Here is an 11,395-nt window from a genome sequence, read left to right as displayed (position 1 = left end):
TAGCGCCGCAAACTTCTTCCGGTTGACACTTCCGGTGTAGAGCGAGTCCATGCTTGCTCCGCTTCAGAGTACATATACAATTGCTCTAAATCAATTGGATCAAGTCTAATTTTAAACAGGTAACGTTAATGAATTGTGAAATGGTATTTATGTCTTCCGCTGTTAGATAAAAACATTCCTTGTATCGCTATATGAACGTGTTTATAGCCTCAAGCTAATTTAGCTAGCTATCATTATCTGCAACAAGATTCTAGCTAACTAAGTTAGCACAATGGGTTAGTTATAAAACTCTTTGCTTACACACTGCAGTGCTGACATTACCGTTCTCCTAGCAACAGGATATTATGCCCAGCATTCCCCCTGCAAAGACATGCTAAACTTTGATAATATTTTTTTAGCACTCTAGTGCAGTACAACTAAATAGTTTTATAACTAAATGAAGGTAGACCACAGCCTGTCGTTTCCAATCGGCACAAATTAGTCATAGTGGGCAGAGCCAAGCACGAGCTAGCCAGATTATATTAGCCCGTTCTAGCAATAATATTCTCCCACTGGGCTTCCTCTTACTGTGGAAACGCCAAGCAGAAGTTTCACATTTATACATCCGGTGAAATATATGTCTCATTGTTCTGTGGTACAACTTTTTTTCACAGCATTGCAACCACCTCTGAATAAATGTATGGATAATTTAAATATTGTATTATTTATACCGCATTTATTTGTATAAATCTACACAGATACTGGTATGTTAAGCTATTGTGTAGGCTATATTTAAATAAATACACTTAACAAAATACAAATAATGTTATTGAAATTATTCAATAGATTCTGCAAAACTTAAATGGGTCTCTTGTGCTGGGCAACGGGTTTAATACAGAGTACTGGTGACTCCTTACTTCAACCACTCCTATCTCTGCAATGCAATACACTGTATGTGGGATACTTATTGGCTTGTAGAGAGAACTTTAGTACCTGTTCATAGCGGGTGGGGGGGGGGCGCCTGTTGATGGCTATATGGGTCCACTAATACAGCACTATTAAAGGCCCACTTTTGTGGAACCCCCCCAAAAAGGTTATATATTTTTTTGCGACACAGCACCCCTACTTCCCGCTGCTATACCTGTCTCAGCTAAACTGGGGTGGGAAATACTCAGTAGGGTCTCTACTAGTTTTGGTGGGGGGCTGTGTCGCACAGCCTGCTGCTGGCTTTACACTCCACCCAATCTGCCTAGTTAAATAAAAAAATCTATAATCCCCAAAGCAATACACATTGGCGTGTAGAGAGAACTTTTTGACCAGTCCCAGCTAAAGTGGGTTGGGAAATACTCAGTAGTCATTGTCATTTGTTTGGAGTGCTCCATGTGAGCAATGAGCATGGGCCTTGTTTCTGTCTTGTTAATGTTGAGGGAACACACGCGCCTGAGCATAGAAGTAGCGTACCTGGCCTGTTGCGCGCAAATGTAAGAAAATGCCCATTTAGGGATGTTCGACCACTAATAAGCTGAGCTTTAGTAATTATTTCCTCGCAGTCAGTCAAAAAATTATTTTTTTATTACTTCCATTGCAAATGATTGCCTAATAGTTCCTCACAGTAGGCCTATTTGAAAACTATTTCCAATCTCCCCCTCGATAATCACCAAGCCTCAGTGGGAAAGAGCAAAATATCATAATCTGATGATCCCATATATCCAGTCATAAAATAAGTTTCCCTTGCGCAAAAATCTCTGAGGAAACTCTGAGGGCCCGGAATAGACTAGTTGATCGTTGCAAGTTCACTAGAGACAGCTTTGGGTCAGATCCAGTTGATTGATTTGATACAATGTTGCGCTTCACTAGTGATAGCTCAAGCCAAGGGAGGCAGACAGACAAGTTGAGTTGAGAGATGAATGTGAAAGAATCCGAATTTATCAGTATATTGTCTACTGTTTTTATTTGTCGGCTTTATGTATTTTAACTTAGTTGATAATGGAAGTTCTAGGCCAACGGCTGCATTGGCCATCTCTGAGCTCCATCCGATCATTTAAGCTATTTAACCGCCAATGATCAGTGTATAAATGTGTCCATATGTCAGAGACTGGTGCTGATTAACATTAAGAATGTTTTGATGAACCACAAGACAATGATTGAGAAACAAAAATGTTATTGTTGAAATTAAACTATTCCATGAAAATGTGCATATGAAGCCTGTCTACCATTGTGAAGTGGTGGGTGATGCACTGATAGCCTGTCTACCATTGTGAAGTGGTGGGTGATGCACTGATAGCCTGTCTACCATTGTGAAGTGGTGGGTGATGCACTGATAGCCTGTCTACCATTGTGAAGTGGTGGGTGATGCACTGATAGCCTGTCTACCATTGTGAAGTGGTGGGTGATGCACTGATAGCCAGCTAATGGAAACCCTGGTAGAGACCCTACTGAGTATTTCCCAGCCCACGTTAGCTGAGACAACTTTTATACCTTTCTACAAGCCAATATGTATCCCATGTACTGTCTATTACAGTATATTGCATTGGGCGTTAGAGGGGACGGAGAACGTCGTGCTGCTGGGTATGTATGACACAGTCCCACTCCAAAACTAACCATACTAACTACTGAGTATTTCCCAGCCCACTTTAGCTGAGATGGGTAGAAAAGTTCTCTATAGACCAATAATCAACATACTTGTGTCAACATTGTATTTTTTTCATTATTGGTATTAATGTATTTAAAACCATATATATTTTTAGAAATTACTCATTGCATTTTCTTGTGAACATTGATTTAAAATTCTATATCTTTTGAATGAGTTATATCCATATTGCAATGTTTTGAAATGCGGGCTTTTGACTTATTTGTTGTGCCTTGCTGTCACGCCCTGGTCAAAGTATTTTGTGTTTTTCTTCATGTATTGGGTCAGGCCAGGGTGTGGCATGGGGTTTTTGTATTATGGTGTGTTTTGTCTGGGAGTTTTGGTGTGTATATATTTGGGATTGTAGCTAGTGGGGTTATCTAGCAAGGTCTATGGCTGTCTGGAGTGATTCTCAATCAGAGGCAGGTGCTTATCGTTGTCTCTGATTGGGAACCATATTTAGGCAGCCATATTCTTTGAGTTTGTCGTGGGTGATTGTCCTTAGTGTCGTTGTTCCTGTCGCATTGTTAGTTGACACAAGTATAGGCTGTTTCGGTTTTCATTACGTTTATTGTTTTGTAGTGTTTAGTGTTTATTCATTGTTACGTTTGTTTGAATAAATATGGATCGCAATCGACACGCTGCAGTTTGGTCCGACTCTCCTTCATCACAACTAGAAAGCCGTAACACTTGCTTAGTAGCGAGCCAACTACCTAGCTAACTGGTATAACTACGTCCCTGGCTGTGCACCTGATTCTCCAGTTTGATGTTTTTTGTTTTCAGCCACCTCCATTCAGTCAGTAGGATGTCCAGTTCGGACGTGCTAGCCAGTCCCAGTGGTGTGGACGTGTCCTCCTCTCCCAAATCACCACTGGCTGAAACCCAGCAACCTGACAAGGACTCCAAACCAGTAACCAAACAGAACCCTGTCCCTGCCTCCCCTCCCCTCCATGGTCTGAAGCTGGCTCCCCACAGGGAGCTGGAGCAGGCACAGCAGAGGGGCAGGCTGAAGTGTTCTAGCTGCGGAGGCTCCCGGATGTTCTTCTGCTACACCTGCTGCTCTTTAGTGGGCGTCAGCCAGCAGGAAATCCCCTCTGTCAAGGTCAGGGAAAGATCTGGAGCTCTGTTCTCCTTATTGGCCTTATTAAACATAACACACACAGGCTTGTAGTGGCCAGTCTGATTGGTTTTATTAAAGCACACAGGCTTGTAGAGGCCAGTCTGATTGGTTTTATTGAAGCACACAGGCTTGTAGAGGCCAGTCTGATTGGTTTTATTGAAGCACACAGGCTTGTAGTGGCCAGTCTGATTGGTTTTATTGAAGCACACAGGCTTGTAGTGGCCAGTCTGATTGGTTTTATTAAAGCACACAGGCTTGTAGTGGCCAGTCTGATTGGTTTTATTAAAGCACACAGGCTTGTAGTGGCCAGTCTGATTGGTTTTATTAAAGCACACAGGCTTGTAGAGGCCAGTCTGATTGGTTTTATTAAAGCACACAGGCTTGTAGTGGCCAGTCTGATTGGTTTTATTAAAGCACACAGGCTTGTAGAGGCCAGTCTGATTGTTTTATTAAAGCACACAGGCTTGTAGTGGCCAGTCTGATGGTTTTATTAAAGCACACAGGCTTGTAGAGGCCAGTCTGATGGTTTTATTAAAGCACACAGGCTTGTAGAGGCCAGTCTGATTGGTTTTATTAAAGCACACAGGCTTGTAGAGGCCAGTCTGATTGGTTTTATTAAAGCACACAGGCTTGTAGTGGCCAGTCTGATTGGTTTTATTAAAGCACACAGGCTTGTAGTGGCCAGTCTGATTGGTTTTATTAAAGCACACAGGCTTGTAGTGGCCAGTCTGATTGGTTTTATTAAAGCACACAGGCTTGTAGAGGCCAGTCTGATTGGTTTTATTAAAGCACACAGGCTTGTAGTGGCCAGTCTGATTGGTTTTATTAAAGCACACAGGCTTGTAGAGGCCAGTCTGATTGTTTTATTAAAGCACACAGGCTTGTAGTGGCCAGTCTGATGGTTTTATTAAAGCACACAGGCTTGTAGAGGCCAGTCTGATGGTTTTATTAAAGCACACAGGCTTGTAGAGGCCAGTCTGATTGGTTTTATTAAAGCACACAGGCTTGTAGAGGCCAGTCTGATTGGTTTTATTAAAGCACACAGGCTTGTAGAGGCCAGTCTGATTGGTTTTATTAAAGCACACAGGCTTGTAGTGGCCAGTCTGATTGGTTTTATTAAAGCACACAGGCTTGTAGAGGCCAGTCTGATTGGTTTTATTAAAGCACACAGGCTTGTAGAGGCCAGTCTGATTGGTTTTATTAAAGCACACAGGCTTGTAGAGGCCAGTCTGATTGGTTTTATTAAAGCACACAGGCTTGTAGAGGCCAGTCTGATGGTTTTATTAAAGCACACAGGCTTGTAGAGGCCAGTCTGATTGGTTTTATTAAAGCACACAGGCTTGTAGAGGCCAGTCTGATTGGTTTTATTAAAGCACACAGGCTTGTAGTGGCCAGTCTGATTGGTTTATTAAAGCACACAGGCTTGTAGAGGCCAGTCTGATGGTTTTATTAAAGCACACAGGCTTGTAGAGGCCAGTCTGATGGTTTTATTAAAGCACACAGGCTTGTAGAGGCCAGTCTGATGGTTTTATTAAAGCACACAGGCTTGTAGAGGCCAGTCTGATGGTTTTATTAAAGCACACAGGCTTGTAGAGGCCAGTCTGATTGGTTTTATTAAAGCACACAGGCTTGTAGAGGCCAGCCTGATTTGTTTTATTAAAGCACACAGGCTTGTAGAGGCCAGTCTGATGGTTTTATTAAAGCACACAGGCTTGTAGAGGCCAGTCTGATTGGTTTTATTAAAGCACACAGGCTTGTAGAGGCCAGTCTGATTGGTTTATTAAAGCACTAGCCTGCAGACATGGGCTGTCAGAGATAGTGGTTCTACTTACGGTGCCTCACACATTAAATTGAAGTGTACTTCGGTTCTGGTGCAGATGCAGGCTTTTGTTACAGCCCAGCATGAAAGAACACACCTGATTCAACTAATTTAATTAATCAAGCTTATGGTGTAGGTATAGATACAAGTTTGAGACAATTCACAGTACCTGTGTTGACTGTTTGTATTGGTAATACCTGACCTGTGATGGATGAACATGGTTGGTCACACTGTAAACTTCCACAAACTTGTATTTGCAGCTCCCTATAAAGATTGACATCATCAAGCATCCCAGTGAGGTTGATGGGAAGAGCACAGCCATACACGCCAAGATCCTCGCCCCCGATGATGTCACCATCTACACCTACCCCTGCATACCTGAGTATGAAGATGACACAGACAAAGTTAGTCAGCTTTTCCTCATCTTCATATGAACAAATATTCAGAGAACAATGTGAGCCTGATTAACTAATAAACAGTTTGTTTACCACATCATATACATAAAAATGTGTCATTCTAACGTAATCTGATTAGATAATATTAATACCATTTGTATTATGTTGACTTGAAATGACTGTGACAAGTATTGGGTGTGTGTGCATGCATGTTTAGGTAGTGCTGGTGTTCCCTGGTCCTGGATCAGTCTCAGTGGAGGAGATGACATGGAGATTACAGAACCTGGCTGTCATGAAGTCAGCTGCCTCCCCAGATGAGGAACCGTCCCCAAAGAGGCCCAGAGCCGAGGAGACGCCAGGGGCCACACAGCAGGCTGAGGGACACACATCAGGAGCCACACACACAGAAGAGAGGGGAGGGGAAGCAGGGATAGAGGGCCAGACTGAGACACCAGGGGCCTGTCCCCTCCAGAGAGTGGTGTTCATCGACAGCACATGGAACCAGACCACCAGAATCATCACAGATGAGAGACTACAGGGTAATTATGATAGATATAGCATTGAGGTAGCTTAAAGTGCTGTACATTACATAACTACTTTGTTATTACCTAGTTATAGCCTACAACAAGAGCCCAGAGTTTTTCCTGGTCGGTTCACAATGTGAACAGGACAAACTCCTGGCCCTGATAATGACTGATGGACTGTTCTTTTCTCTGTTCCTGCAGCGTTGCTCCGTGTGGAGCTGAAGACCAGGAAGACGTGTTTCTGGCGCCATCAGAAAGGTTCTCCAGACACCTACCTGGCAACCATAGAGGCTGTCTACTACTTCCTCAAGGACTACCAGGAGCTGTGTCTGAGACAGGAGTACACAGGACAGTACGACAACCTGATGTACTTCTACTGTTACCTACACACACTGATCAACAAGGCTAAGACAACCGCTGGGAGACGCTGAGACTGCAGATAGGAGAGAGAGGCCAAAACTACCGCTGAGAGACACACAGACTGCAGATAGGAGAGAGGCCAAAACTACCGCTGGGAGACGCAGAGACTGCAGATAGGAGAGAGGCCAAAACTACCGCTGGGAGACAGAGGCTGCAGATAGGAGAGAGGCCAAAACTACCGCTGGGAGACACAGAGGCTGCAGATAGTAGAGAGAGGCCAAAACTACCGCTGAGAGACACAGAGGCTGCAGATAGGAGAGAGGCCAAAACTACCGCTGGGAGACACAGAGGCTGCAGATAGTAGAGAGAGGCCAAAACTACCGCTGAGAGATGCAGAGACTGCAGATAGGAGAGAGAGGCCAAAACTACCGCTGAGAGATGCAGAGACTGCAGATAGGAGAGAGAGGCCAAAACTACCGCTGGGAGACGCAGAGACTGCAGATAGGAGAGAGAGAGGCCAAAACTACCACTGGGAGACACAGAGACTGGAGATAGGAGAGAGAGGCCAAAACTACCGCTGGGAGACTGCAGATAGGAGAGAGAGGCCAAAACTACCGCTGGGAGACGCAGAGACTGCAGATAGGAGAGAGAGGCCAAAACTACCGCTGGGAGACAGAGACTGGAGATGGGAGAGAGAGGCCAAAACTACAGCTGGGAGACACAGAGACTGGAGATAGGAGAGAGAGGCCAAAACTACCGCTGGGAGACTGCAGATATGAGAGAGAGGCCAAAACTACAGCTGGGAGACACAGAGACTGGAGATAGGAGAGAGAGGCCAAAACTACCGCTGGGAGACTGCAGATAGGAGAGAGAGGCCAAAACTACCGCTGGGAGACGCAGAGACTGCAGATAGGAGAGAGAGGCCAAAACTACCGCTGGGAGACACAGAGACTGGAGAGAGAGGCCAAAACTACCGCTGGGAGACTGCAGATAGGAGAGAGAGGCCAAAACTACAGCTGGGAGACACAGAGACTGGAGATAGGAGAGAGAGGCCAAAACTACCGCTGGGAGACGCAGAGACTGCAGATAGGAGAGAGAACCTACCTACACGCACAATCACCACCAAGGCCTCCAAAAATAGCTGACAAACTGTCTCACTAACCAGTTTTCCATCCAGCCTTTTTATGCGAGTAAAGTACGTCTCTCACCTGCCAGTCAGGTAGCCTTGTCATCTTAGTTTTGCTCTTGCACTTTGAGATTTTTGGGTTTTGGAATTGATCAAAAGATTTGTCACGCTCCCCATAGAGATATAATATAAACGTTGTAACTTTCCAAATGTCGACAAAACAAAATACGCTATACAAGGCAGTGGCGACCCATCATTCAGAGCAGGTGGCTTGTCTGTCTCCCCCTTATGCCGTAGTTTGTACATCTCCATTGTCAGTAGAAACCACATTTAAGCAAGTCAGCCATATCAGCCATGTTTTTTTTTAAGGCAGTAAATGAGGCTGAAAGAAGTGTTTCGCTGCCAGACCAGGCTCAGCTGTTAGCCAGGTGTAGCTGGTTATGGGACTGCTGTTGGGACAGCTTTATGTCGGCCCTAACAGGTTGTGGGCACCGTTATAGTGCTATTAATGTATTGTTTAGTGACTTCTGGCAAGCATCCCACTTTCTTTTTTTGATTACATTGTTTTGCCCCACCAAGATTTACATGCTAAAATCACCACTGAGACAAGGTAGGATCTTTTTGTGTCTAAAATCACCACAGAGACAAGGTAGGATCTTTTTGTGTCTAAAATCACCACTGAGACAAGGTAGGATCTTTTTGTCTAAAATGCAAGACATGGCGGTGGAAATGCGTTTGTGCACTAATATTGAGATAAACATATATTGAAGTAAATTTAAGTCACACAATGACATTTTGTGTGGTCCTCCCACTATGATTTAGGCTACAGATGAAATATGTTAACTTTACAGGGTGGTGAAGGTACAAGGTGATGGGCTTGATGTGCCTTTCCAATAAATATCCGGGGTCTTATTCTGGTGACATGATCGATGCTTTGTTGCCTTTTTGACAAATGAAGAATCTGGCTCTTTGTCCATAATAATGTCATGTAGGCTATAGCTACACTGTATCTGGCTCTATGTCCATAATAATCTCATGTAGGCTATAGCTACACTGTATCTGGCTCTATGTCCATAATAATGTCATGTAGGCTATAGCTACACTGTATCTGGCTCTATGTCCATAATAATGTCATGTAGGCTATAGCTACACTGTATCTGGCTCTATGTCCATAATAATGTCATGTAGGCTATAGCTACACTGTATCTGGCTCTATGTCCATAATAATGTCATGTAGGCTATAGCTACACTGTATCTGGCTCTATGTCCATAATAATGTCATGTAGGCTATAGCTACACTGTATCTGGCTCTATGTCCATAATAATGTCATGTAGGCTATAGCTACACTGTATCTGGCTCTATGTCCATAATAATGTCATGTAGGCTATAGCTACACTGTATCTGGCTCTATGTCCATAATAATGTCATGTAGGCTATAGCTACACTGTATCTGGCTCTATGTCCATAATAATGTCATGTAGGCTATAGCTACACTGTATCTGGCTCTATGTCCATAATAATGTCATGTAGGCTATAGCTACACTGTATCTGGCTCTATGTCCATAATAATGTCATGTAGGCTATAGCTACACTGTATCTGGCTCTATGTCCATAATAATGTCATGTAGGCTATAGCTACACTGTATCTGGCTCTATGTCCATAATAATGTCATGTAGGCTATAGCTACACTGTATCTGGCTCTATGTCCATAATAATGTCATGTAGGCTATAGCTACACTGTATCTGGCTCTATGTCCATAATAATGTCATGTAGGCTATAGCTACACTGTATCTGGCTCTATGTCCATAATAATGTCATGTAGGCTATAGCTACACTGTATCTGGCTCTATGTCCATAATAATGTCATGTAGGCTATAGCTACACTGTATCTGGCTCTATGTCCATAATAATGTCATGTAGGCTATAGCTACACTGTATCTGGCTCTATGTCCATAATAATGTCATGTAGGCTATAGCTACACTGTATCTGGCTCTATGTCCATAATAATGTCATGTAGGCTATAGCTACACTGTATCTGGCTCTATGTCCATAATAATGTCATGTAGGCTATAGCTATACTGTATCTGCAAGCTGTTGGTTGGAACACACATGCCAAGGCCAGAGTGGAACCATTTGCTATATAACGCAACAAAACCATCAGAGTTAAATGTGATGGAACCCCATTTTTTAAAGTTACTTCTATGTGCACTACAGCCTTTTATCCACAACAAGTCAATTTGATAAACATCTCTGGTGGGAAAATGCATTTTGTTTTTATAATATTCTAATGAAACCTAGCTACTGTCTAAAACTCAGATTTATGTGGAGGACAACGTACAGCTCTAATTTGATCCAAATATAACAGATTGAAACTCTTGGTGCTGTCTTTCAGTGATTCAGGTTCACCCATCAGATGTTATGTTCTAAGGAATGGTTGTTACTGTGCAACATGTCATGTTGAATTATGACCAGTATATCACCTGGTCTGTTTCGGTATAAAATGACCAAAGGAAATGTGAGTATATGTGAATACAGAAGTGTAAAGATTTTGTTAAAGGCTGGGGTTGAATTTATTACGCTGGACATCTGTCAATGCGGCTTGTTCTTAATTTGTATGTATGGTGAACGCTGTGCATGTAGGTTCCATTACCTTTAACAGGCTAGATCAACACGCTGCAGGGGTTTGAGCTGCTGGTGTTTACTGGTTGAGAGCCAGTCTACCGTTAGCTACTGGGAGTATGTGGCTTCATCTCCAATTGGTGTTGCTCAGTGCTTTTGTGTGAAATTATACCTGACAAGCTCTTACAAATACAATTGAATAGGGAACTTTAGCCAACAGATCACATTCAAAACAGATTTTTATTTACAAATCAGGGCAGGCAGTGCATGGGTTAATTTAAATGTAATCTAATCGTTGTGTCCACACCTTTGGTTCAACATCACTGCCCAACATCCAATAATCATATGTACTGAGGACCTCTATAATCATCAAGCCACTAAGTGTAAAAATATTCAATGTTGTTTACTAATCTTAACCATACACCTGCATCTGGATTAAAGACTAATAAATACATCTGTAAAGCCGATAGGGAGTGTGTGTGTACTGTCCATCTCTGTTCTAGTAGTAGGCCTCTCTGATCTTGGCCTGTAGTGTGTCACAGGTCTTCTTGGCGTCTCCCAGCAGCATGGATGTGTTGGGCTTGTAGAAGATGGGATTGTCTACTGCAGCATAGCCCACACCCATGGTCCTCTTCATCACAATCACCTACAGTACAGGGAGGGGAACAGGGTTGAGACATGGCTAACGTCACCTTTTATATTCCTCTTCCCACTGGAGACTTGAGTTCCATCCCCACATTCCCCCCTCTGTTTCCAACTGTCTAAATCAGGGGTACGGAAGTACTGTTTGAGAAGGTCAGGGTCACACACATTACCTAGG

General features: G+C 43.3%; 2 protein-coding genes across 3 annotated transcripts in view; one reads left to right on the top strand and one right to left on the bottom strand.

Annotated features, from left to right (window-relative positions):
• The first annotated feature begins 1 nt into the window (after position 1).
• LOC116366296 (DTW domain-containing protein 1) lies at positions 2–11,042 on the top strand. The gene is made up of 5 exons (XM_031818476.1): positions 2–119; positions 3,392–3,710; positions 5,808–5,951; positions 6,160–6,481; positions 6,668–11,042. Exons 2-5 carry the CDS (start codon positions 3,414–3,416, stop codon positions 6,895–6,897), a joined length of 993 nt encoding a protein of 330 aa, XP_031674336.1. The 5' UTR covers positions 2–119; positions 3,392–3,413; the 3' UTR covers positions 6,898–11,042.
• The window catches only part of LOC109881718 (NAD(P) transhydrogenase, mitochondrial), a 17,838-nt gene continuing 17,239 nt past the window's right edge, over positions 10,797–11,395 (bottom strand). The window contains exon 22 of one of the 2 annotated variants that reach the window (XM_031818474.1): positions 10,797–11,221. In XM_031818474.1, the coding sequence (XP_031674334.1) occupies positions 11,075–11,221 (147 nt within the window). In that variant the 3' untranslated portion in view covers positions 10,797–11,074. The remainder of the gene's footprint in view (positions 11,222–11,395) is intronic. The other variant, XM_031818475.1, reaches the window with a different exon arrangement.

The sequence above is a fragment of the Oncorhynchus kisutch genome, unplaced genomic scaffold (assembly GCF_002021735.2).
Source record: "Oncorhynchus kisutch isolate 150728-3 unplaced genomic scaffold, Okis_V2 scaffold1422, whole genome shotgun sequence".
Taxonomy (NCBI): Eukaryota; Metazoa; Chordata; class Actinopteri; order Salmoniformes; family Salmonidae; genus Oncorhynchus; species Oncorhynchus kisutch.
Note: the sequence above shows the minus strand (reverse complement) of the source record. Positions and strands in the feature narration are given on the sequence as shown.